General features: G+C 39.0%; 1 protein-coding gene across 2 annotated transcripts; it reads left to right on the forward strand.

Annotated features, from left to right (window-relative positions):
* Positions 1 to 288: 288 nt before the first annotated feature.
* Positions 289 to 27,093, forward strand: arhgef6 (Rac/Cdc42 guanine nucleotide exchange factor (GEF) 6). 2 transcript variants are annotated; one of them, XM_031736383.2, is made up of 22 exons: positions 289 to 592; positions 1,654 to 1,737; positions 3,432 to 3,516; positions 6,764 to 6,879; positions 7,695 to 7,899; positions 8,739 to 8,791; positions 9,169 to 9,263; positions 9,416 to 9,511; positions 11,098 to 11,220; positions 13,418 to 13,556; positions 13,843 to 13,902; positions 15,888 to 16,034; positions 16,906 to 16,992; positions 17,446 to 17,527; positions 18,911 to 19,026; positions 19,205 to 19,384; positions 21,445 to 21,465; positions 23,092 to 23,188; positions 23,475 to 23,561; positions 23,679 to 23,778; positions 24,035 to 24,089; positions 24,628 to 27,093. In XM_031736383.2, the coding sequence occupies exons 1-22, from the start codon at positions 428 to 430 to the stop codon at positions 24,748 to 24,750; spliced, it is 2,316 nt and encodes a 771-aa protein (XP_031592243.1). In that variant the 5' UTR covers positions 289 to 427; the 3' UTR covers positions 24,751 to 27,093. The 2 variants fall into 2 exon arrangements, with proteins under 2 accessions (XP_031592243.1, XP_031592244.1); XM_031736384.2 differs by lacking the exon at positions 21,445 to 21,465.
* The last annotated feature ends 717 nt before the right edge of the window (positions 27,094 to 27,810 follow it).

Consider the following 27,810-nt stretch of genomic DNA (forward strand, 5'->3'; position numbering starts at 1 on the left):
AAAAAAAAAAAAAAAAGTGACCCAATTATGTATAAGTTTTTACTCTTTATCATGTTAGACTTAAATAGTTGCCTCTTCTGAATTATCAGTATGCAATTTGCAGATATCGGTCATGTTTTCTGAGCCTTGCTGTATTTCAGTATGTAATTGTGATTGCCCTCTGCCAGCATGTGCTACTTTGCAGAGGGGGAAGACGGAAAAAAAAAAACCTATTGTTGAGGTGCCTATTTGCCAGTAGGGGTGATCATCAGTTTTGCGTGTAGAAACAGCGTCGTCCTCCCCCCCTCCGCCTCTTTTTTTTTTTTTTTTTAAACTTCTAGCAGAAGTGCGGATGTGAGTTGCATATTGATACGGAACAGGACGCCAGCTTTTTTCCTTTTTAAATTAAAAGCAATGCAGGCTTAGGCAATGGTCATTTCGTGGAGCTATGAATCCAGAGGAGCAGACTGTAACGTGGTTGATATCATTAGGAGTGCTTAGCTCCCCTAAAAAGAACATAGCGGATCCGGAGGAGTTTTTGAAAACCTCGCTCAAGGATGGAGTCGTCCTGTGCAAGCTCTCGGAGCGCCTCATACCTGGCTTCACTCCCAAGGTGAGTTATTGATTTAAGCTAACTCGAGTCAACAAATGCCAAACGATCCGTCGACGGTGAAAAGAAGGGAGGGGTTTGATGAAAGTGATACCGACGAGAACTTCTCCCTCCAGCAGGCCTTTGCGATTTTGTAGCTCACTGAACTCGAACCATGAAGTTTGAACAGCCGTCTGTGATAGTTTTGCGCGATGCGTGTCGCGTCAAAAACAACAGCAACAGTTAGAGTTTCAGACTTGCGAATACACGATATGGTTTCCTGTGAAGCGACAGAAATGTTCCGCATTCTTGAGAGGTGCGAGCCAGTGTGAACACCCACCAAAACAGGGCAAATTCAGTAGCAAGTGTGCGCTAAACATTGCGCATAGACCGTACTGTACAGAACAAACGGAGGAGTTTGCCACACTGTTTGACTCCTTTTTTTAAAGGTGATAAATTTTAAAACAACTTGTGTTCACTGTTTTAGATGGCAAAGTTGATAGTGATAAATAACAGTTGCAAAGACAGTTCGTCACTTCCTCCTGAGCGGCTGCTCTTCCCGGTGCGACCTCCCCTTTGAAGAAAAAAAAAAAGAACAAAAAAGCGCAAAGCGGCGACAACGTGAGCCCGAAACAAAATCGGAAGTACTAACTTCTCCCTTGTATGGCAGACGGATCACCCTAGTTTTACATACATTCTCGGTGGCAATACAACATTGGTCTCACAGGAACTGTTAGAAGTTTGCTTAAAAAAACACAAACGTCAGCTTTTTTTTTTTCGTCGATGGGGATTTTATTTTGAAACTGTAAAATGAGCGGAAGTTGCTTGAGTAAGGCTACTTTGACGGCGGTTTTGTGGTGGTAATGGTTATATATGCATGAAGGAGACGCAGGAAGAATCTACAGTTATTTTCTTAACTTTAGGTTGCCACAGTCGGATTGCGGCATCTCTTTTACTTACTGCGGGGCTCAGCGTATACTGAAGTGATTTGTAGCTTTGGCCTTGAGCGTTTGATAAGTGTGTCAGATGCCTCTTTGACATACTAAGCCGAGGTATGTGTTTATATATTTATTTCGTGTACTCAGTATTGCCAGGACCCGAGAACTGAAGCAGACTGCATTTCCAACATCAAGGAGTTTTTAAAAGGATGCTCGTCCTTGAAAGTGGAGGTAAGTTATCTCAATGTGTGGTCTGTCAAGTTTTATATTCAGAGGCATGTTTTGTTGAAATACACTGACCTCACTCTGCCGTTATCTCCTAATTGTCTACTGCAAGATGTGAACACTCTCTTGCTTGTGTTGTGATCTGCTTACCCTGCTGGCATATGTTTTCCCCTCACGTCCATGTGGAGTGAGCCATATAAACAGACATGCTGTCACTCACTCTCACTAATCAGTCAGCAAGTGAAGTGCTGGCCCGCATGACTTCACTGTCTGTTTTCAAATTGGTACAACTTAGTTCTGAACAGCATTTACTTCCTTGTTAATAACTTTTCTCCTGCATGCACTCATGACTTAATGGTTAGTTTTGCTGCAGGTCAAAAATCCCCAAAGCAGTGCTGTTTCGCTCAGTGCATTCCCTAATATTGAAAAGTGGTGTATCATTTCCAGATGTTGGGAGGTTACTCTGTCTCTGTACCAGCCTGTTTGTTACCACCACACTGGACGTTAATGTCTCTTCCAGCTTTAAAAATAATATTTTTTGGTCTTGAATCACAACGCTTGGTTTCTTTAAAACAGCCAATTGAGTCAGCAAGGCTGGCTGACTGCAAAGTCAAGTGGTTCAGTAGGTCTGCCCAGCTGGCTTGTTATGTCTGGGAGGTCCCCTTTGCTTTTATCCACCAACTGTGCCCTAGCCCATAATTAGACCTTTTGCAGCCAGCCAGTAGCTCATGGGCAGAAGTTTTTGGAGAGGCGCTATTAAATGTAGCAGCCAGGGGATGTCTGTGTGGCATTATGGCAAACCTCGCCCATCCTTTGGTCAGTGATGTGATCATGTTAAGAGAACTTTTCATCCCTTTTTGCTATAGCTGATAATGCCTGTTTGTCCTGTGACTGGAGAAAGCAGTCATTCTGCTTTCACTTCTGCCCCGAGATGCAGAAAGAGGAAGCATCAATTACTGTTGGGGCTCTCCAATATTTGTTCTGTGTTATTAACTGTATGTGAAGATTTATTTGCTCTGATTTTTACGCTCATAAATACATTTTCACTGAAACTACTGACCCCTGCCAAAACCTTTGTGAATGCTGGCAACAGTTATCGTGATGACCAACGGTTTGTTTTGCTTTTGGTGATGTAAAGCCAGTATTTGTAAAGGTAATGTTATGTGCCAGCTTTCTTTTTCCCTTATCTTTTTTTTCAACTTGTAGCGCAAGTCTTGTTAGTTACATCGACCCTAAGGCTCGTCCCACATTAAGCGATGTAATGATCACACTTATAGATGTTGTACACAACTCATAATGCAGGTTATACTACTCAAACCCTATATTTAAGATGTTTTATTTAAAATGTGAAACCTTATCCACTGGAGGAAAGAAGATAGCTGTCTGAGACTGGCCGAGCAGCAGTGTGCGAGTGAGCATCTGTGTGTGCCTGCAACGCTGCCTGTTTTATTACAAACCGCTAAGACACAGAATATGGGTCAAACATGTCAGTTTTTGTCTGTCTTGTTAGAGGCTTATTCAAATCCCTGTGTGCATTTCATTATGTGTGTCTCTTTCCATTGTTTGTGCAATAACCTGGAGTGAGTGTCTCTGTCTCTCTAGCTGTGGATGTATGCACTAAACAAGTGCAAGATCTATTTAATCAGAGGGGGAAGGGGAAAAACAGATCTAATTTTGACCTTTTGAAATTTTCCATCCAGGTGTTTGAACCAGAGTGGTTATACACTGGCGACAATTTTGGCAAGGTCCTAAATACTTTGCTGGCGGTCAACTTTGCAACACAAGGTAAGAATTTGCCTTCTTTCTGATCTTGAATGTTGGAGATTGTTAATGTTTCATCCTCACTGACAGCATGTTATGAAAAGAAAGAATTAGATGCCTTTTCAGTACACTCTGTTGTCACTTGATTTAAATAATTCCTATAATAATGGAGCTGAGATAATGAAGCGAAAGCACGTGTAGTCAGGTAAGATGCCATGTCTTGTATATGTGTCCTGATGAGACTGGTGTTCTTCTGCCTTAATCTACCAGTTGTATCCATGGAGCCCTTCGATATTATGATTGGTTGTAGTATAGGTGGGCAGCTGGCATGACAGTTTGTGTTTGTGTCACGCTGTGTGCCATATTTACTCATGTGAATCCTTGGCCTAATACACCTCCCAAAAAAACACCCTGCTCTCTTTTTTCTCTGTTTTCTTATGTAACTGAGTACTGTACATAAGTGCATTTCTTCAGTAAGGACACAGCACAAAGTAGTGCGCATTGCAGCATTCCTACAGCAATTTGGGGCTAATTACTTTACTCAAGAGTCCCTGTTTGGGGCGACTGACAAGGTAATAACAGTCTCTCTTCAGTATCTGGCTAACAGCTGCCGGAGAACCTGCAGCCTTAGAATTATTCAGTCAGCAACTTTTAGAACAAATCTGCCACCTCTATATGCTTTGTTACACATGTCATTGAGAACATGCATGTGTTAATGTCCAGTCTTTTCTTGTTTTGTTTTGTTTTGTTTTGTTTTGTTTTGTTTTGTTTTGTTTTGTTTTGTTTTGTTTTGTTTTGTAGTAGAGCGAGAAATGTGTCTGAACTGATACATTCAAATACAGTTAACACAACTGCACCATCATCAAGTTTTGGGACATTTCCTTCAACTTCATTGGCTTATTTGATTTTGTTCTCTGTGATTTGTTGTGAATTTGCTGTCTGTGATTTGTTATATCAAGTTACTTGGCATAGTGGTTTGAGAACATACATAGATACATACATAGTGATGAATAAATTGTTCACTCGAGAAAGCCACTTTTTTTTCCTCCATTGTGTTTACAAAGATGTTTCTCTACTTGTTAAGTCGTTCCCTTTACTTCTCACCGCCAACAGCTTGAGGACGTGTTGTGTACTATTCAGCTTTTTCAAGTCCCCAAAGACCCTCATCCTTATTCTCAGCTACAGTTTGATGATTGTTCAGGGCAGAGGCATTCAGCCTGCACTAGCTAGATTATTTTGTCAGTCGGTTAGTTTATGAGCAAAGAGTCTGCATATACATTGTGCTGCCATTTGCTGCCCTGTGATGTAGATGTATTTTTTTTTCTTTCACCGTTGAGTTTTGGACTCATTGTGGCTTCATCGTGGTCCATCAAGAATGCTGTTCCACGCAGTCATGAATGTTGGATTGTCCTTACAAAAACAAGGTGGTTTAAGGATATGAAGGTAATTTTACATCAGTTGTTGAAAAGTATCTTTTGGCAAAAAACAAAAAAACAAACAAACAAATTTTGAGGCGATCCTTGATTTCATAGTTGACATTAGGTTCAAAAAGTGAGGTGGTTCTGTGGGGGTTATAACCACCTAAAGCAGATGTTACTCGGACATCATTGTTGTTCCCAGTGAGGAAGCGATGCCGGTGTCTCAGAATTACAGAATATTTTAGGAATAGAGCAGAGGCTCCTGGGCCAACTTCACCTACTTCCGCAATGCAGAAAAGATCATACATGCTGAACGGGTTGAAGCTTGAGCAATACTTGTTGTGCCAAGAACAACTTTTTTTGTTTGGCTGACTCTTTCAGGCTGTTGGCCTCGATCACATTATTGTCCACCTGGAAAAATCAGATGCTTTGTTCATTTCTCGTGACCATCCCCAACCCCTACCTTGATTTGGTAGAATATTAACACGTTCAAGGAGTTTCTTTTTGGACAACCAGTGTCTTGAATGCACTTAAACGAAAGCACGATGCATGCCACTGTGTAAAATGTGGAACAGAAGCGTCTCTCAGTGCTGAGATGTAATTGATATGCAAATGTTTTACAGGCTAGCTATGCCCAGCAGCTGTTCTTCCGTCTTTGTATTTGAGCTTGACTTGAAGTTGATTATTTAGTTGATAGTGAATACAAGTGCCCCTCTGTATTATTGCTTTATGTCCTCTTCTGAGGTCAGCTCCTGTCGTTTGTGTACCTGTGTCCAGAGTTTATGTTTGTTTAGATTAACTGCTTTGAATATTGTATGCATACTGAAATAACAGTGGCAGCCACAGAGCTTAGCTGACAGACGGGCTTGTTAGGCTTCTCTGTGTGTGACGAGTGGCATGCAGACTCCATGAGCCCCACCTGCCACTGCCTTCAGTGCCATTTTCCTCATATTTCTTAGGCTTTAGTGTGTGGAACCCGGACATATTTGCATATGGAAAATAATAGTGAATCGGTGGCCTTTTCCCTTCAAAAGATTTTATGCAGTTTACGTAAAAAGCGTCACATTTTCTTCCTGCTAGTGAAAGTGCACTTAAGCGCTTGAGTTTTATAGCCTCAAAGCTGAACTCTTTATTTGATCTGAATTTGAGGTTACAAAGGCTAAATAGTCCCCTCACTTTATTTTTCATTCTTCTCTGATTTTTTTCCTAAAGGATTAGAGGGTGGATTTGGCTAGCATCCAGTTGGCATTTGATAGGCAGTCTTCAGTAAGTGTTTCTGCTTGTTAGCTTAGAAGAGGTTTGCAGTACCACCATGTGTCACTTTTCAAGTCAATACTGACAACAAAATTGATACCTCAGTCAGCCCATTTCTAGAGCTGCAGTCATGCTGTGGGACAACTGGCAGCTACTGACCCTAAATCACAGTTCCTCTGCTGCAGTGGCTCAGCGATGACAGCGCAGAGGGGTTCGGTGTCAGCAACATAAACTTGAGCTTGATTTTCTCTTCAAGCAGACATATTTGCTGGACTGAATGCCCACTTGGATATATGTACATTTGGGTTTTTTTTTTAAGTTGCTTTCTGATTTTTCAGCTGCTTGATCTTTTTTTGGAACAGTGTGTCAGTTTTGGCTAAATCACATTATTCTGTGAGAAACTCTAAATTTGTGGACCGTGTGTGTTCAATGTCCTGGGGCTACACAAAGCGATGGGCCATACTCTTGAATTATCATCAGGCTGACAGCCCATGGAAGTATGTGTACCTGCATGAACTGTGTGCATGAGAGAGTCATAATTTTAAACATAAAGGTAACTGACGTATGAGGCTTTGTATTTCCTCTGTGTGTGCTTGTAGATTGTGCTGCTGAGAGATGTCCTCAGTCCGGTACCCCCTCTCCTAGTCAGGCGTCTTCACACACGCTGTCTTCTGCCAAATCCAAAGGCTCTCTGCGGAGACAATCCAAATCAGTGGTACAGTCTCACTTTTTTACCTGTTATTTATACAAATGTATTGTTTGCAGCTTATATAGTGGATGTTTAGCACAGATGACTGCACCCATCATAGTAAAGAAATAATTACATAAAGAGAGAAAATAAAGATGGTGTGGACATTTCATTATACATTTACTTTACATGTAGATAATTGTCCGTTTGTTTTTTATTATTTAGTTAGGTGGTTACTTTAAAAATGGTGTTTTGAAAAAAAAAAAAAAAAGTATTAGTAGTATTCTCATTTTCCATTCCTCTGTCCACATTTGTGGTTGGATTGTACTATTACCTCCTGGAGAAATAACCTCCTGCCAGACACAGTCACAGTCAGCAAGCGCGTTATGTATCAAGCGCATCTTGACCAGTCAGTCGCAGAGGAGGGGTGTGGGGAGAGGCACACCTATAAAGGTATTTGAAGGCTTGTAATTGGTTTAAACTAACTGCAAGCAACGTCGCTACATCGGCGTATGAGTTTGGTCTGAGTGTATATTTTTATTAATGCCTACCATGAAGTGTAGATGAATCATTGTATTGGCAGATGTACTTGATTCATTCTGTGGCTGTGTGGCTGGGTCCTTGGCTGCTAATGCTACAATTTTAACAATAATTACAAAACGCAGAAATATAAAATTAGAGCCGTAGATTTCTTGATTTAATTTTTTAAGTCAAATTTTAAAATAACAACTGAATTGTTTAAAAATAAACCAACCATTTGTGAGGTACCTGAAATGTATAATCGAAACCTGCTGATGGATTTGGATGTCTTGCTTTCGGGCTGTGACGAACTTTCTCAACAGGAAATGTCTGAGAACGGTGGAGGTGGGCAGCTGATGGTAAAGGCTCGCTTCAACTTCAAGCAGAACAATGAGGATGAACTGTCATTCAATAAAGGTGAAGTGATCCTTGTGACACGCCAGGAGGAGGGAGGATGGTGGGAGGGCACGCTCAACGGCAAAACGGGCTGGTTTCCAAGTAACTACGTTCGTGAGATCAAACCCTGTGGTGAGTTTCGCTGCTCTGTCTGGACCGTGAAATTGCTGTTTCCACAGATGTAGCCATATAATGGTGTTATGAGTCTTTTGGGACAAAATACAGAAATTCAATTTTTCTAGGTTTCTGCAATTTGCATTTAGTGCTGTGTTACACTTCCTTGCTGTAGACAGCTGTCACCTTTTTTTTTCATTGTCAGTCATCCCATTCTTTAAACGCTTTTTTTTTTTTTTTTTTTTTTTTTTTCAAAATTAGCATTAACATTTACTTAGATTCAAAGATAGATTGATTCATATGTTAACTATCAGAACATTTTACACGAATATCTTGTTCTTAATTCATAACGAGAAATAAAATGTTATATCCAAAAGATCAACCGTTTCACCATAATCTTCTGCAAAGGCACTTTCTGGCCATTCAGCACTATAGCGCAGGAACAGAAGTTGAGGTTATGACCATATTTGGCATATCTGAAAGTGTCCTGATGGTATTGTATTGGCATTGTTATTTTTCTTTTTTCAGAAACAACGTGATAGAATAGCACAGTTACACAAAAGCTGACAATGTACAGCACAAAGTATTTGATATGATTTGCATCTTAGAATAAATATAGATATAAAAGGGGGAAAAAAGCTGTCTTGGACGTTAGAGAAAGGGGTTGTAGTTTATGTATTTAAGGAGAATGGCAACTTCTACTTTTTTTTTCTTTTTAATAGGACATATATAATTATTTCCCCTTTCTTTCCCCCCAAAATATGCATCTAGTATAAATGCATTTAATATCTTTTTTGATGGTTATGATCAAGTATTTCTATGAAGCTTAAAAATCCTTATTGCTTTTCTCTCTATAGAGAAACCATTGTCACCTAAAGGAACTCAGCTGACTAAGAACTACTACAGTGTGGTAAGTAGGAGCTATGCAGGACAATGAGTACGTTTTCTTTGTAAGACTTTGCTTTAAAGGTATTTTATGCAGAGCTTATCTTAATATTTTGGGAATAGTAAATGTTGTATCTTAGATGTTTAATGGAGTTTGTCAGAATGTACTTTTTCTTGGTGCTGACGGATGTTAATCATTGATTGAAAGTGATTTACTTTCCCAGGATAAATTAAGATCTGGAAGGTTTGGGATTCAGCTTCAGCTTTGTGCATTTTTTTGAATACTGCCAGTCAGACTTTCTTTAGGTTTTAGTTTGTTTAGTTTTTTAATATTTGTGTCGTTGATGTTGTTTGTGTGTGTGTGCGATGTTAAATATTCTGCTCACTGTGCTGCTTTCGCAGGTGGTACAGGACATCTTAGAACACGAGCGAGAGTTTCTCAAAGAATTACAAACCGTGTTGAACTGTTACCTACGACCCCTGCAATCCAGTGACAAGTAAGAGCAATAAAACAGCGGATGTGACAGGATCGATTAAAAACTGCATGCATTTATTACAACTGTGCTTAATGTGAGAAATGTTTACATGATGCCAGTGTTTTTGAATTTGTCAAAATTGCAGTGAATTCTAAAATAACTTCTGTGTTTAGGCTCAGCAGTGCAGACAGTGCCACCTTGTGTGGAAATCTGGAGGATATCAATAGCTTCCAGCAGGGACTGTGTTTGGCTTTGGAGGAGTGTACTAAGTAAGTAATTCTGGATGCAGACGTGCCAAAAAGTCTATCACTGGTTACATTTAACTTCTTTTACACCACTCTTAGTAAAGAGCAATATTTGGACCACAATGGACCCTAATGGACCCTGTGATTGTTCTGTAAGACATAGTTAAAAGGCATCTGTAAAACAGTACCAGTTTTAAGTTTCATCTCATTTCTTACGCTGCACAAATTCTATACTTGTTGTTCTCCAAAACGAACCATACTTGATAATATTTTTGCAATCACTTCCTTCCTCCCAGACATCTCTTCCTATTTATTTCTCTATGGTACAAATATCATCTTGAAACTGAGCTGAGAAGTGTTTGAAATGGGTCACAGCTACTTGTTGCACACACATATTTGAAAAATTCCTTTTGATTTGTTTATGCACTGGTGGTGAAGAAGTTTTAGAGCCACATAGATTGTGCAGTCCAAACACCTCTGAAATATTTCTAATGAAATAAGTTGGGCTTGATGCTTTAATCTTACATTTACAGACTTAAACCACCTCTAGTTTGTTTATAATTTACTGGGAAAATGGAAGATAGAGGTGGTGATACACTGAAATGTGCAAGGTAGTCTTCAGGAATAGTTCTCCAGGCTTCTTGAAGGATATTCGAGGCTCTTCTTTGGATGTTGCTCTATAAAGAACACATCAAAATCTGACAGCTGATGGTACTATTCTACCACTTCCAGCCTTAAACCATGGCCGAGCCTCCACCATGATTTACATACGGCTCTGGACACTCACTGTTGTACGTCTCTCCTTTGTACATAAGGACAATTTGAACCAAAAATTTCAAATTTGGATTCCTTCACACCTGTTGTCACTGATTTTCAGTTCTTGTGGAATTTGGTGTACCTCAGACTTGTTTCCTTTTCTTAAAAATTGCTTTCTTCATAGCCACTCATCTCAACTGAAGGTCCAGGTGTATCTCCCAGATGTTGTCACGTCTTTGTTGGATTTTTTTCCCCTATTTCTTAAGGACATGGCTTTCAGATTCAGTTCATGTTCCTTAGATGTTTGTGTTTTTGGTTTTGGTTTTTCTTTTAAAGACCTGCCACTTGTACTTTTGAATGACAAAAGAACAGTTTCCTCTAATTTCCTAAGGACACACTGTACACTATGCTGAGATATACCAAGTTTTCAGCTAATACTGTAGCTCTTTGGGAATTGCCTTGTCGGTGTAAAAATGCTATTTTATGTCTATGGTATTTTTCATAGATTCAGCTAAAGAAACTAGAACAAGTGATGTGTGCTTGCGACAGGCTGCGAGTCGATACGATACTATTTGAACTGGTTATTTACCAAGCTGTCTGTGTTGTAGAGACAATACTGTTTTTTCCTTGAGTTAGTTGCCTCTGAGTGAAAAAACAATTAACACATAATTTCTGAAAGCCCAGAGAACTATTGCTAAAATTGAACAAAATCGTGAACAAAAACAGATGCTCACTCCTTTTATTTTATTTATTATGCCATCTTTTGTCTCTGTGTCTCTTTTCTTTAACAACCATCTTCCTTTTTTCACTCTTCTCACCTCTCTGACTTTGGCTCTGTTTCTCTGACATTGCAGGGTCCCAGAGTCACAGCAGCGAGTGGCGGCCTGCTATCTAAACCTAATGTGTCAGATCAAGGCTTTGTACCTGGCTTACTGTTCCAGCCATCCTTCAGCTGTCTGCATCCTCACCGACCACAGGTTAGCCCCCCCTGTGCACAAAACACCAGAGTCAGACATGTAGAACCATGCCAGAGAGAAGTCTCGCTTTTTAATTTCAAAGCGAAAAGAAACCAGTGGTGCAGATTTGTAACCATCCTCTCCAGTGATTGAATTTTGATTTTTTTTTTAGCTAAACATTGTATTGCATTTTTAATAAATGCTAGTGGCATTCCTTAGACAATAATATATCCCATGAAACCCCATTTAAAAAGTCACAAGTTGACCTAAAGGTGAATGAAATACTTTCCTGGGGAAAACAAGTCAAATTTCTGCAGGTGACAGATATTTTTATTTCTTTCGCCTTTTTTCTTTAAGTACTGCATAGTTTGACATCTTCAAGGCCCAGCAAATTATTTAGTTTTTGCAGTCAAAGAAATTCTGTCATTGTTTGGATATGAATGCTGTACTGTCTTAAACTGACCTTCTTTGAAGTACACTCTAAAGTTTACTGGTAAGTTGAAGTTTGATACAGTAAAGCTTCTTCACCTCTTTTTTTTTTCATATGGGTTAATATGATATGGGAGAAAAGAATATGTGGTTGGTTTATGTTTAAATTCTGGGGGCACTGCGCACCATTTTAATGATCTCATGTCATTTTACTTTGAACCACAAGGTGTCAGTAAAGGTAAAGAAGTGTTAGTGTCAAACCTGCGTGTTGTCTCCTGATGTTTCTTGGAGTTCAGTTGCTAATAAAATTCATAATTCTTATTGAGTAAGGGCTTCTCTTACGTGTATAGCAATAATAATGAAAGTTCCATGATGCAGTTTAAATGGTACCGCCTTGGGTAATGTTAAGGCGTCTAGTCTATTTCTGCACTGCGAGCTGAAGATTAAGTTGAATTACACACAGGAAGTCAACTGTTGACAGGATACTGTGTATAGCGTTGTGGTTATGGGGACAGGCGCACAGAGCGCTTTTCACAGTAAGCACATTTGCATTTCGGTTGCAGGAGCCTTTTTTGTCACATTCTCATTTACCCTTTTGTACCAGTTAGTGCTGCTGCAGATTTATGTTTTGGATCGTGGAAACTCATGAATGACGATCTCTTCAAACCACGTTTGAAGCGATCATGTTGCAGCTAACGACTTCGATTTGCACCAAACCAATGTTGACCTGATTTGCACTGTCTGTGAAATATTTGACCATCAAAGATGCATGAGATTTTCTCACATGCACCACAAATGTGATACACTTCAGTTACTGTTGTTTTGCAGTGCGATCGGCTCTGTTTGCTGTAACAAATAAAGGGCAGTGTGCGGTAAAATGTGATGTTCTGTCTCCAGGTCTCACAATAACATGTTGTTACTTTTGATTTCATCAATATACCATCACAAAACGTGAACATAATACAAATATTACATTTTAAAAAAAATCTAAACATATGATGACTACTATAGCACAAAAAATTGTTGTAGCATGTAACAACTGGTTACCAGGCAAAAATATAGCTTAACTTGTACTGATTTTATTTAATTTATTTATTTATTTATTCAAGTAAACATGAAGAGGTGCTGTTGTCCGAGGTTGTCGTTTGCATTTACAATCGAGTTGCTGATCTCGTTAACAACTGAATAGCGTGATAGTTAATATAGTCAAAGCTTATCACACGGTGTTGTTTTATGAGGACACTCATATTGTTTCTCAGCAGTGTTTCCACTGTTTAGTGTAGATTTCTGATCTCTGTCGAGTCATTTGTCACTTTAATGAAACATGGATGTATTTGTGTTAAAATGACTAATTCGTTGAGCTTTTCTGCACACTTTGTTTCATTTTACTGGTCGGACAGTTCTGTGAAAGTGAGAGCTTTTGATAATGCGGTTAATGTGTGTTATATATGGAAACGTTGTGTTATTAAAAATACAAAATTTCACTCCTATGTTTTGCAATTCAACACAACAAGTTTTGTTAAATAAATACATGGTTATGTTGTAATTTTAAAGCTTATCCTACAATTTATTATATAGTAAAAACAAAGTTGTATATGATAATTTATAAATACCATGCTTACAGCTTGCATGGAATCTAGACTCAAAACCCTGTTTTTGTTGTTACCAGTAATCTTTGATTTTTTTTTTTTTCCCCTCTGTACTTCATCCCTGGACACACTTTTCTTATAAAATACTGCCTATAAATATATATTTGTGTGTGTGTGTGTGTGTGTGTGTATTGTCTTAGTGAGGAACTTGAGAAGTTCATGGAGAGCCATGGAGCAAGTACTGGAGGAGTCATGACCCTGACCACCAGCCTCAGTAAGCCCTTCATGAGGCTTGAAAAATACCCTACCCTGCTACAGGAGCTAGAGAGACATGTGGAGGTAAAGGAGAGAGCATAGACATATAAAAAGTATACTGAAATTATATACAAGTATAAATACAATATAATATTTTTTACTGTGTTTTATTCACTTGGTTTACTTACAGAAGCTAAACTACCACTAAAGTTACACTATGTATTTTTATAAATTAAACAACTTGCATTAAATGATTTTTTTCAGTCTTTGAATTCCCGTTGTGTTGCACAGTATACCTATTATGTGCTCTTGTATTCCTTTAGGATAATGACTGTTATGTTTAAACCTGTAATGTTCATTTGCACCACAGGAAGCCCACCCTGACTACACTGACATTGTAAAGGCAACAGCGGCGTTTAGGAGCCTTTTGGTAAGTCTGTGGAGTCAGAAGGATCGGAGTGAACTTGTAGAGGAAGCCTGGGTTAAACAGCCTGGATAATGTTATGACAGACTGTGAAGCTCCTGGATTTCCTCCTTACAGGACTGTACTACCATACCACCCTTACTATCCCAAAAAATAAGTTTTGCATGAAAATTTATAATATGGATTATATTTATTAAAATGTAATTTTTTTCCCAGAATAATAATCTTGAATAATAATTCATTGTCATCAATATTTTAACATTTAACAGCACATTGCACATCAACTATTTAAGTCAATCATTTAGTATATTTTAGTAATATTAATATACTGTAGGATTTATGAGTACATTTTCAACCTTTTTTAGTCATTATAAAGGACGCATTAATCCTTTAGTGTAGCGGTCCCCAACCATTTTTGCGCCATGGAGCGGTTTATGTCTGACAATATTTTCACGGACCGGCCTTTAAGGTGTCACGGATAAATACAGCAAAATAAAACCAGTACCGGTACCAAAAAAATATTTTATTCATAGCACACAGGAAAAGACCCAGGGAAACCGAGTTAACGATAAAAACCCTGAAAACCATAAATTTAACACCCGAGCCTCAACCCGGTACCAAACGACTGTCCATGGCCCAGGGGTTGGGACCACTGCTTTAGTGTGCTAGTGTTAATAGTGCCCAGCAGTAGTAATTATAGTGAGTTCTTGCCTGCACATTATTCCCCAATTAAGGTTTTGCTAAGGCAGTTAATGACAAATGCATAAATCTGCAGTTTTTTCAAGGTGTAATCCATTTACTAAGAATAGCTGAATAATAGGTGAAGTCATTTCAGTAGCTGTGTGCTTCAGTGTCAGATCCTGGTGTAAAGAGTAGGCAGTTTTATAAAATAATGAAAACTGTATTCTGAGTTTAAAAAGGCTTGATGTATTTGGAAACTAACACTTGTGGTTTCTTTTGCACAAAAACGGATCAGCTGCAGATAATGGTGAATGACTGCTTATGTTACAGCGCAATCTTCTGTAATGAGGCTTATACAAAGTAAAGCTTATTATCCTTACATATTGTCATTAAACAGGACTTGGATGGTAACTGAGGGAAAATGGTTACTAGTTGTAGAAAATGGTGATGCATAAAAGCCATTGTGCTGCTAATATGCTCGCTAATAAGGAACTAGTTAATGGTGAAAATGACGCTCTTGGTAAATAATGTTATCACACTTTCAATTTCGTGTTTACATGTTTTCATTTCATTCGACAGTGTAGTTTAGCACAATTCTGCATAATCAAGCAGAGCTCTGATAGGGGAGAAAAACCCAGAAATAATGCAGTGATCCTTTTTTCTGCTTGAAGTTGAGTGATCGTATTGTTCCTAAGGTGGGTGGGAACTGAAATGCCATCTTAAAAGAGCTGGATTAGAAACGAGCAACCGCACTATACCTGAGCGAACGCCACCCTAAGACACAAATTCCCCGGTATTGCTTTGACTTCCTCATAAGAGCAGATAAAGTGACTCACTCGTTTCTTCTACACAGGAAACTGGGGAAACAAAAAAAGGCATCACGTATCACTGCCCGTTGTAATTTGCAAGTCTGACGTTTCCTTGTGTGTGTTGAGTGTGGTTAGGATGGCTGGTACTTTAGAAATGCTATGCTAATTTACAGTGCTCTTTAAAAAAAACAAAAAAAAACACCTAATTTTTGATTGACGTGATAATGTTGCATTGTCACTTTTTTCTGCTTGAAGAGGGAGAACCCCTGCACAGCACCTGAAAAGTGTACTACTTTATGTTGCATGCTAATTTTTATGCCTTTTACATACATGGTAATGGTTACATTTTCAAAGCCATATCCACAGGGGGGAGAGAATATCCTGTTGCTTGTTACTCAGTAGTGCTAAAAGGCAAGAAAAAAGGGTTCAGAAAAACATCAGACTTATTTTCACCAGCATGTTGCACAGTTTTGTAATCTTGTGTGTGCTTGTGTGCTTAAGACACAGTGCCAGGATCTGCGGAAGCGCAAGAACCTGGAGCTGCAGATCTTGTCAGAACCTGTGCGGGGATGGGAGGGAGAAAGCATGAAGAGTCTTGGTCAAGTGGCCTACACGTCCCAGGTCCATGTGAGAAATGGCTGCAGTGAGGTGAGAGAGGTTTTACCAAATGAGAAAAAGCTCATTCAGCCAAACTATAGTGGAACTGCTGCAATAATACTAAGCACAAAATATCCCTTTGTCAGTTTAGAATATGTGTACAATCAGAAGTTTGGTAGTATTTTCCCATTTCTGAAAGCCAGTCCTTGTAGCATTTGAGAACAATCATATCAGTTAATTAATTAAGCTGCCTGGCTCCTTTACTGCTCTCTCATAACAACAAATAATTGTTGTTAGTTAAAAGATAATTTATCTGTAGTACATTTTTCTCTTTTCCTGTTTGGTACACTGCTGGATCTCATTTTTAAAACAAACTAAGTTTCTAGTTTTCAGGAACTGTGGGTGCGGAAGTCTGTTCCCCTTTGTTGCTAAATCAATACCCCCCTCAAGTATCAGAACTGAAACCTAAGTAGGCCATAGGCAGACCTAAAAGCCGTCTCCTCTTTCATGTGTGGTTTCTGTGTAGGGGTCGATTCGTAGTCCGTGGTTGGAAGAAAGCCCAAGATACACATTTGGATTCACCCCCCCCCCCCCTTTTTTTTTTAATCACTGCCAACCGCTTTCCAACCAGCATAACAATTACCATATTTGTTTCATAACTCATTTGAATTTCCATTCATATAACAAACAAGTGTTTTCCCAAACTGGCCTGGTGCAACCGGAGCTAAAATATGCTCACTTTTTTTTTCACATTAGGAGGGGAAACCTGAAACGGCTTGCCTCTTGCAAAGAAGTGCAATGAATCACTTTGGTTTACCTTGAATAACTCAAGAAAAAAACCACCAAAAAAACCATAACCAATCAATGTTGTTCCCTTCACAATAGGTTTGGAAAAAAGAATTACCATGTGTCTCTCTTTTAGGAAAAAGAGGAGCGTTACCTCATGCTTTTCCCCAATGTGTTAGTAATGCTCTCTGCCAGTCCCCGGATGAGTGGCTTTATTTATCAGGTATGTCATTTGCCTCCCATCTAGAGAAACGCTTTGAAATCGTGTATAAACTTGTGGCTGATTTAGTGTTTAGTCAAACTTAATGTATTCAGTCAGCTGCAAACGGCAGCTTATGCAATAAATAAATACCAAGTGGGTAAGTGTACTAAATATAAATCACTGTTTTCCTTTTTTTTTCTATTCCATCAGTTGTGGAAACACTGTCTAAAACATGAACTAGATACTATCTTAGAATAGAGTGAAGAAACATTTGAAGTTGCTCAGTTTCAACATTTTCTTTACATATACATGTTACATATATGTGTTTCATTAAACGTCAGTTGTCCCTAATGTTATCCAGTCCTGACTTTTCTTGATTAACCTTTTTTTTTTTTTTATCACAACATACACAGTTCTGCATATTTTAGTTTTTTTACACTTGAGTGTTCCTCTCTTTGGTTTTCATCCATTCAGGGAAGACTGCCTCTAACAGGTACCACGGTAACGAGGCACGCGGAAGATGGAGACATTTCCCACTTTGCCTTTGACATCACAGGTTTGCATCTAAAATCCAACCAGCCATCCCTCCATTTCCTTCCACTTATCCAGTTCTGAAATTTTAGGACAAAAATAAAGAAAAAAAGATTTGAGAGGACAGTGATATTGTTCTTATATAATAATATAAATATAATAATAAATATTTGACCAACCAATTCATTGAATTGTTTAAATTGTGGCAGATTCCATTCAAACATTTAACATTTAACATTTGAAGTGATTCAGGACAACACTTTTCCCCTGTAAAGTATTCATGCTTTCATTAGTTCATTGTGTTTGTACAAAGCAGGGCTTTTTGTCAATATGACAAAAAATTAGCCCAATGGTGGAGTCAGTCTGGCCTCCTTAAAAAAAAGCCATCCATCCATTATTCCACTCTTCTTTTTCTTCTTTTTTTTTTTTTTTTAAAGAAAGCTGTTTTCTGTATAACGATGTGAAATGTTATAAATGTGATTGTTTGTAAATGCGAAACCTCATATTTTCAGTGTCTTGACTTCCAATATTAGAACCATAAGGCTTTTCAAAAATGCTTTGATTATTGCTAAAATATAAAATATGGGTAGTACTGCTCTGGCTGTGACATACGTTGGTCTTATGAATGGTACAGTTGTGGTCAGAAGTTTACATACACTCATCATGGACGTGAATGTCATGGTAATTTAGATGATTTCTGTGAAGTGTTCTTTATCCAGGGTGGAATGATTATTTAGCATTAACCTTTAATTACTTTAAAAGGAAGAATAATTGTACAATTTTTAATTTATTTTAGATTTTCTCCAATCCGAACAGGGGCAAAAATATACATACAGGATCAAATATATACATACATCCCTACTAATATTTGGTTAAATGTCCTTTACCAAGTTTCTCAGTGCAGCTTGATGCTACCACCACCATGCTTGACAGTTGGCAACTACTTATCACTCTTATCATTGTGGCCAAATAACGCAGTCGTTTTCTCATCATACCATAAAACTTTGATCCAGAAGACATTTGGCTTGTTCATGCGGGTAGCAGTGGGAAATTTCAGTCGCTGCCCAGAAAAAACGTCGTTTTTCCAAAAGCGGTTGCTTTTCTAGGTTGGCACCCTTTCAGTCCATGGCGATATAAGAGTTTCCTGTTCATGGCAGGCCTGAGCATTGGTGGTTCCTGGGCTGTTCCCGAAGACCCCACCTGAGACTGACAGTTTGGGTCTTTCTCCCGACCTTGGCGACTTTGTGTAAATCGGCAGTTCTCCTCCTTAGAGCTTCACTGAGTCACTTAAACTTTCTCATTGTTCTGAGGACATTCATGCCCATCATGAGTCTATGTAAACGCTGTATGTAACACCTGTGAAGGAGAGCAGCTCTTCGTTTATTGTGTGTTGTCTTATTTGCTGCAGGTAGCATGATTGATCGCATTACAGTGTTCTGCAGCAGTGCCCAGGAGTTACAGGAATGGCTGGAGCACCTTCAACCTTTTACCAAAGGTGGAAGCCCTGCCAGCACCATTTCAAAGGTTAGGACAGAGACAGCCGCACGTATATACATAAATTCAAAACAGTACCAAAAGTGAATCCTACACAGTTCCCAGGTGTGAAAACCAAAAAGTGACAAACGGCAGACTCGTGTTTCACCACACATGCACAGTAATTCTCATGTATTTGCTTTGCTTCCTTTTGTCTGGTTCAATGCAGAGTATAGATGGTAAACCAGTGAGCATGATCGGTGCCACCACTCACCCACATCACCAGGGCAGCTTCAGCAGTGTCAGTCGTGGCCCCCTGGAACCACCAAAGATTAGCAAGCCCTGGTCTCTCAGCTGTCTGCGGCCTGCACCTCCCCTCAAACCTTCAGCCGCTCTGGGCTACAAAGAGGTAGAAAATTGCAGAGTTGCACAAACAAACCCACACCAGTCTCTTAGTATCAGTCATTCGATACATTGCCAGAAAACTGTACCAATAGCAGAAGTCCCCTTCCTCTGCTTGCCCACCGCTGTATCCGTGTTTGTTCTTAACTTGTCAAGTCTTACAGCGATGTGTTTTAGACTAAGCCTTCCATTACATGCACTAAATGCTAATGAAATTTGAGCCATAAAAACTAGACACGTAATAAATATTAAAAAACAAGTAAAGTACACACGAACTTTAAATAAACTAAATATAAACATTCGGCTTATACGCACGAGAGAGCTCAGTCTCCATTTTTGTCTGGTATGTTACATTTTTAAGATGTACAAACTAAATTTCAAGCACAAAGTAGATGTGTGTGTGTGTTATAGTCCATGTTTGTAAGTTAACTGTCATTTTATGAAAAATTCTTAGAATTAATAGGACCGAGAAGATTGTTTAAGATTACAAAGACCTGTCTGAAATCCTCGCTTTACTGTGCACTTCACCGGATGCTGTTTTTTTTTGAGGCACTGGGCTCACTTCAGTTAGTTTGACATAGTAAATGACATAGTTATATAGTTAGGGTATGATAATTTTTTTTTAGATTGAAACTAAAGTGAAATGTTCTTAATTTAAAAGTTCAACACCAGTATGCTCTTAGACCGCTTCCATAACTGACATAACTTAATCAGTGCTGAGTAAGCTTAACAAATGTTAATGGTTATGAATTATATTAAGTTTGCCCAGTTAAAAACAAGTATGGGAGGAAATGGCTTGACTTAGAGTTATAGGTTTATTTATTATTTTACTAGTAAAGCATCATATGGGTTAAATCAAGTGTCAGCACTAATTATGGCTTAAATGTCACCGGACACAGGAAGTACTGTGTTCCAAACAGCTGCTCCTTTGTTCTCAGTGTCGCAATTCAACTAGTTAACACATACACATGTTTTTACTCAGTACTTTTATGTTATTTTGAAAATTTAGGTCTGTTGTTTATTATTATTATTTTAAAATTGATGGACCAGAAGAGATGTGGGACTCCTCTACTAAAATTATTGCAATGAGATAAAGTGGTTGACCAGTCTTATCTGAATACTACATTTTTTGAGACATAGTGAACTTATATTTTGGTAATATGTTGTTCCAAATAATCATTTAGTGGTTTAGACATTAATAGAAGGAACTGTGGTATTGCTATGCAGTAGCTCACATTAATGCTGTGCATCAGCGCAACAAAATATGGTTTGGTGCGCACAACTAAAATGTATGTGGTCACAGGCTCTGAAAATGTGGTAATACCTGTGACTTTAACAGTTCAGGGTGTCTGTTAGCTAAAGCGACCTTTCAAAGGCAAGCAGCGGGCATCATTTTAGCTTTAGTTGCAAGAAGGGGAACCATATTGAAGCTACTGAAAGTGTTCCCGAAATATGGGCAGGCAAGGTGTTGTTCTGAGGAAATATTTTCCAGTAATGGCAGCAAGGTCACCAAGGGTGCCTGGCATTTAAGAAAGATGACTGCATCAGTGGTTATGAGCTACTTTTTTATGAGCAATGTGATGTTTACCGTGTGGTCTTATGTGGGTGGTATAAGCTTTTCACAAAAGTATCAAGTCAGCATTTTTTTAAAGTTTCAGTTCAACTTGAGTCTGGTTATATGTTGAATAGATATCAGTGTATCACAGGTGATATCTGCAAACTAACATGGGTCTTGTATTTTAAATATGCTTTTATGCCTTCTTGACAACAAATTTGAAGACAGGTGCAAGCAGCATGCTTGCAGCCATCTGGGTCTATTTATCTTATAGAGATTGCATGCACATGTCCTGAATGCATTGCTGTCTTTCTGTCAGTTTTCTCTTTTCCTTACACGTCTCTCTTTATACAAAACCAAAATCACCCTATTCTGCACAGACAAAGAATAGGTGAATGGCAGATGGGTTTTTAAAAATGTTCATCATTAACTCTCACTAGCGCATCCTCCTCTCATTGTATTTTTCATGCACATTTTCCCCTTTCTCTCTTTCTCCATTCTGCCTTCTGTAGAGGATGTCTTATATCATGAAGGTAAGGTTAGACCTCACTGTGTTTCTATTCTCTGTGTGTGGGAGGATGTGGGCTGAGAAAGGTGGGATGGGGTTGCCTGTGTGTGTGTGTGTGTGTGTGTGTGTGTGTTATCTCCAGTGTTGAGCTAGCATGTCATTGCTCTCTCTGCATCACCCCTCTCTTTTTGTCATCTGTTAGTTTCCTGTTTCTGTGGTGCCGCAAATCTGCTATTTGTCTTCTAGTCGTCATGTACGGCATCAGCTATCTTTTGAAATCCTTCTCTGAAGGAGCAATAGTAGAAAATTGTACTAGGGAAGCTATTTTTGGACATGTAGGCACAGAGCATATTGAGGTCTACAGTCATTCAGCCATGAATATGTTTCCACATTTAAATTATCAGCAGATTAAGTATGCTTTTTTGGCTTAGATGACATCCCACTTCATTTAAGTTCAAGTTCATTTAATGGAAAACCTGGTGGAAACTATGTTCTCCATGCATAGTGATGTAGTTTTTTTTTGTTTTTGATCCAGACAGGTGCACAAGTTTAAACACCAACTTCTAAATGAGCGGAAAAGCTCAGCTTAGTCAGTCGTTTAAGACGTTAGCCAAAATAGCTTCATATGCATATACTTCATAACCTTTTACGTGTGAGGTCATTCTGCGCTTGAGTAATTGCTGAGTTGCTAATGGAACAGCACCTGAATCTACCTTTCCTTCAACTTTGGGAAATGACTTCCCCGCACACAAAACCCATATAGGGAAACAACCTTTACACCGTGCACCTGCATTATTGTAAGTCCTGTGGCCTCTTCAGAGGTTTCAAAAGACAGGTGGTGACAATCAGGAGTCACTCCGTCCTCCTGATTCTTACGAGAAAAACCGTTTCAGCGAAGTTTAGGGATGTCCCATGAATCAACCGTTTCCAGTTGCGTGTTCGACCAACTTTTCAGTTCCAGCCAAGGACGCGGGGCAAATGACATCATAAGATGTTCTTAAGTCATTTTGCAGCACCTGTATGTAATGGTACATCACCGTCACTGTGACTTAGGAATCGTTTTTAACACGTTAATTAGTCATCAAAGCGCAACTTTTCATATGTTTAGTGAAACCATCATTTTGACTGTTCTAAGACCCCAAAGTCAGCAGTTCATAAAACCACATGGTTTGATGCACTGTATAATTTATTTAGATAAGATCCTTTCTCATGGTTTTCTAAGTGATGCAGACCACAGATAAAGCTTTTATATTGAAAGTATTTTTTTCTTCTGCCTTTGCTGTAGTGGGATGCGGGTAAAGATATAGCTAAAAAAAAAAAAAGGTGATGAAATAAGTCATAGTAATTTGTTTTTTTGTAAAACTCTGGTAGGCAAGGTACATATTAACACAGATCACTGGCTAATTTGGTCTTGGTCATCATCACATGCTTGCTGCTGTGTTTGTTGATGGATTTGTGTGTGTGTGTGTGTGTGTGTGTGTGTGTGTGTGTGTGTGTTTACTGATGTTTATTCACATGGGATGCACATCCCTTTAAGCTTGCATTCTGGTTGGTTTGGACCATTGGCTTTCAGAAGTGTGTTGCTCTGTGTGTGTTGAAGGAGGGATTTTGTGTACAGAGATGTACTTAGTTTATTGTCGACCACCTCCAGGATACCAGCAAGAGCCCACGGCCTATGAAGAAGTTCTTGCCAGGAAATAGGAGGAAAGAGCGCAAGCCCTCTGATGATGACATTCACATTAGAAGAAGTAAGTCTCTTGCCTTATATTAGGGAATGGGAGGCGTAAAGCATTGCTCAAAACAAGCTTTTAAACAATAAGTTATGTTCTTTTAATGATGTTGCTCAGAAATAATGTAACATATATGGTTTAAATCACTAGAGCAGACTTGGGGCTTCTGCAGAGCTGCTTTATCTTAAAATGAACAATGAAGAAGAGCGCACACAGAACCAACTTCTTGCCTTACACCTCTAATGTCATTTGCATTCATTTCAGCAGAGTGCTGTGTAATAATGGCAATCTCTGGTTTTGACAGGTACAGTTGCTCTGGAGGAGGATGCTCAGATTCTGAGGGTAATTGAGGCATATTGCACGGGAGCCAGCCTGCATCAGAGCACCACGGGTGTGTATTTGCAGAACGATGTGGATGAATTGTGTCTGTAATGCCTTTTTAGAGTTTTATGCTCTTGCATAATTTTTGAGTTTTGTCATTATTTTATGTGTTTGTGTGTTTATACAGCGGTACGGAAAGAGTGCGTCCCTCAGGTGCTCCTGCCAGAGGAAGAGAAGATCATTGTGGAGGAAATGAAGAGCAACGGGCAGACGGTTATTGAGGAAAAGTAAGGATAGAATTACTTAGTACTCTTTTTATGTGTACTTGAATTCAGATTTATTTACTTTTTTTCTGCAGATAGATTCAGATTTTTGATGTTAATCCTGTTTAAACTGTTGAGATGCTGTCTATCTACCATATGTGTGGGTATAGATGTACATAGATGTGTTTGAAGTGCAAAATAATTAGCTTTCTTTGAGATGGAGAGGGTGCATATCATATCTTGAAGTATGACACAAACACTATACTACCCTTTTTTCCAGGAGTCTGGTTGATGCCGTGTATGCTTTAAAGGACGAGGTTCATGAGCTTAAAAAGGTGAGTGAGACTGGAGATCACTAATGCAAGAATATAGGTGGTCTGGGGGGCAGCAGTCACTCTGTTTCCTTTCCTGCCTGCTTTTCTCTTTTGTGTATCAGATTGAGTTTGTTTGGTCATTTGGACATTTATAATCAGTCACTTTCAGCGTTTAATTCTGGTAATGAAATCATTTCGTTTTTTCCAACTCAAGTTCTGCTCCATGTGTGGGGAGGTGGGGCTTTTACGCATACATGGTGAAACCGAGAGCAGACGAGATGAAAGAAATGAGTGCAAGCACAAAGGAGACTCATGTTCAAAAATTGACTGCTCGCTATTTAGACGTATATCCTCAATAAAATATTTAAAGGTTTGGGGTGGTTTTTGGCAGTAAGTAAGAAGAGAACTGAATTTAAATGTCCTCAAATTCTTGTTTACTTCCTGAAATTCATCCTCGAAAGGCTCTGATATATCTGCATTATTATACCTCTGATATCTCTCCTACCTCGGATAACTTTTTTTTTTTTTAAACTTTGTTATTTTACTCAATGTGTGGCAGGAGAATAAGTGGATGAAGCAGTTTCTGGAGGAGGAGCAGAAGTCTCGCAAGGAGCTTGAGAGACTTGTCCGTAAACTGGCTAAGCAGAAGAATGATTGTGGCTGGGATGACGGCGCCCACTGAGCACAACCATCCAATCATCAGCATTCGTGTGTGGCTGTGCATGTATGTGTCAACATTTCTGCAACAACGCTTGCGGGGTGGGAGGGGAGGAGGGGGCGTGGGGAGGCAGAAAGTGTGTGTGTGTGTGTGTGTGTGCGCGCGCGAGTGTGTATTTGTGTATCTATGTTGTGTTATCACATTTCAATCACACAGAGCAGGCTTGGACTTGCTCTCAGGGGTTCTGGAGCTTGATTTCTTTCTTCCTGACCTAGACGAGACTGTACACATGCTTCCTTCTGAAGCAGCTCAGCTAAACTCAGACGAAACAAGCAATCCCCCCTTGGTGACTGGCACTGTGAACACTCCCCAGCAAATGGAAGAATTTTGGACAAGGACAGAGAGAGTTTGCCACCATTTCTTTTGCTTCACTTGGAAATAGAAAAGGAGTATGAAGCCATTAATTTTAATGGGTGTTCTCTTGCATGCACCTCTGTTATCAAGGGGACTGATTTTATTCTTTTTCACGTCATGACTTTGTCATTGTTGTATTTTATTTGGCATAAGGGTCCCTATGGGGAAAATAGATATTTTTTTTTGGGGGGGGGGGATCTCTCTTATGTATGTGTGATTTGTTTTTGTGTGTGTATTATTCTAGACATTCGCATTACACATTTCCAGGCTGCTTTTTAGGCAAACAATCAGGTTAGCTCATCGTCGTAATCTTAGTTTTAAAACAGAGCCCGTCATCGTTTATTTAAAAACTGCATGAATGTACATGTATCTACAGTGTGAATTCTGCATCACAAATGTGATAATCGAGATATTCAGATATATAGTCCAAAGCTATCAGGGATGCAGCTGCGTATTAAAATAGGAAAGATCTTACTATGTATCTTTTATTATACAAGAGTACACAAATAATGACAAAGATGTTACCCTTACTCTTCATACTAAAATATATCCAAGAATCCTTTTAACATATAAATTGCATAGCTATTTATTGTTCACCCAAGCATTTCATTGTGGTGTTGGCTTTTTAGATATTGTTCTGCTGCCTTTATGTCTGTCTTTTAATTAACTACACTGATATGTAAAGGCAGGAAAAAAAAAAATCGGCTGGCTTTAAGCCAAGGGAAAAAACAAATTTTTGCATCACATAGGAGGAAAGATTACTTTCGTATAAGAGCATGCCTTGAGAATTTAGATGTTTTTGTTTTGCAGCTTCTATGGTATCCTTGTGGGTTCCTGTTGAGCTGATGGAGATAGAGGAAATGGAGACGATTTGTCGGTTTAGAGTAAAGCTCAGCTTTTTTTTAAAGTGCCTCCTGAAGGGGTTAAATAAACTAAAGAGACTTTAAAACCAGGCCAAGACTCGATGCATATTGAAATATCATGGTCGGTGTGCTGTAATAAATGGCTCAAGCTTTTAGTGGGTCTAAAAAGAAAACGGGGCTTAACAGCCTCTCGAGGACTCTCAACGGTACATTTCCTTATGTGGTTTTAGCGTGTGCACTGTCAACACTGTTTCCTTATCTTACTGCACTGCAGAGAGGCAGTAGATGCTTCTGAAATGCAATAAGTGACTGCTTTACTAACTGACCCTCTGGGTTGGTCCCAGCATGGTGGGCCCAAGTTGGAGTAATTGCAATAAAAAAAAATACAATTTATTGACCAAAAAAGTTCAAGTTAAGTGCTCGTTATATTTCATTTGCCTTTATTTAATTAAGTCTCTTGATGGTAATCAAATTTAAATTGATTAAAAATGACTCAAAATGTATCCTGTTGTATTACTGTATGTGAAGTGCTGTTCACATAGATCTCGTGCGCCTCTTTACAGGGACTCTGAAGCACTGTGTGTGATACAGGGCAGCACTGGTACATCAGTAACGGGGTCACTGTCTCGCTCGAGCATGGCTGCAGGGTAATGCCTGCTCAGGTGCTGAAGCTGCCCTGTATTATTTGAATTGGGACAGTGATAGCATCTAGACTTTCTCCGGCATTACTGCTGCTTCCTGTACAGATGTGTGAGTCCGTCTTTTCACATGTTCGCTGCTGAGAGTAACATTACCGCTGTTGCTGTAAAAACTGCTCTCATAAGCGCCGCATACTGTAGTTTCAAATTCCCAATAGTCTCAGTGAGCACTTACTGGTGGAAAGGGGTTGAAATCCAATTTTTAACCCGTTTGTCTGAAATCTTTTCTCCAGACCACTGTGTGTTTTGTTTTTGAAAGACTGTTCTATGCAATTATTGTTGTTGCAAGTATTGTAATGCTTTTTTTTTTCTTTTTTTTTTTTTTTTCTAGATACCCTGTACTTTGTTTGGTATGATCATTCTTTTATTAAAACTTTAATATAATACGTGGAGCTCAGCATTTGGTATTGATTTATCCAAGTGAGTAACGGAAAACTCCTTAAGATTTCTACTAACGACGAACGGCGTTCCTTCATTCACACTGGAAATCCACAGAGATAGGCTTTTCCATGCTGTGCTCATCATGTGTGTGGTTCAGGAGTTTGCATGTTGCTCAGATGCGGTAGTGAGAAACAGGATGGAAGGAGTGACTAGAATAGATGACATTCTCTAAGAATGTACCTCCTCTGCAACTTTGTACACCTCCATAGAGATTCACACTTTCCATGCTCTTGTACTCCACCGTGACAATGACAGTGTGGTAGGTTTTGTTATGTCTAAGGTGTTGAGGGTGTTTGGTAGAATTTTATATTACTCATCATTTACAGTATTAAAAAAAGAACTTACACTAGACAGGTTGCAGTTTAAAAAAAACAAACAAAGAAAAAACTTAGTCACCAGGCAGGTTAGAGTAAAGTCACTCATAACTGGAGATCAATAGTCTCCAGGTTTGAATCCTAAAATCTAAATGGTCCTTGGACGGTCTGAACTGTATTATATATTTAATGGTTGTCATTAAGAATTGCTGTATTTCAAACTGAAGTGGGGCACTTTGGATTTTTGAATTATACACTGCAAGTTTTGAGAGTCTGATTGAAGGTTCATGCCCCATTTATCAAAATAGCTACTGGCTGCATGGGGGGAAAACAATTTAAATGATAAATATGCAG

The sequence above is a fragment of the Oreochromis aureus genome, linkage group 2, assembly GCF_013358895.1.
Source record: "Oreochromis aureus strain Israel breed Guangdong linkage group 2, ZZ_aureus, whole genome shotgun sequence".
Classification (NCBI taxonomy): Eukaryota; Metazoa; Chordata; class Actinopteri; order Cichliformes; family Cichlidae; genus Oreochromis; species Oreochromis aureus.

Excerpts from the sequence above, each read along its gene's own strand:
- arhgef6 (XM_031736383.2), top strand. The coding sequence starts at position 428 with ATGAATCCAGAGGAGCAGACTGTAACGTGGTTGATATCATTAGGAGTG. Across the intron at positions 16,035-16,905 it reads TGAGAAATGGCTGCAGTGAG|GAAAAAGAGGAGCGTTACCT; the intron begins GTGAGAGAGGTT and ends TCTCTCTTTTAG. Across the intron at positions 23,562-23,678 it reads CCTGCATCAGAGCACCACGG|CGGTACGGAAAGAGTGCGTC; the intron begins GTGTGTATTTGC and ends GTGTTTATACAG.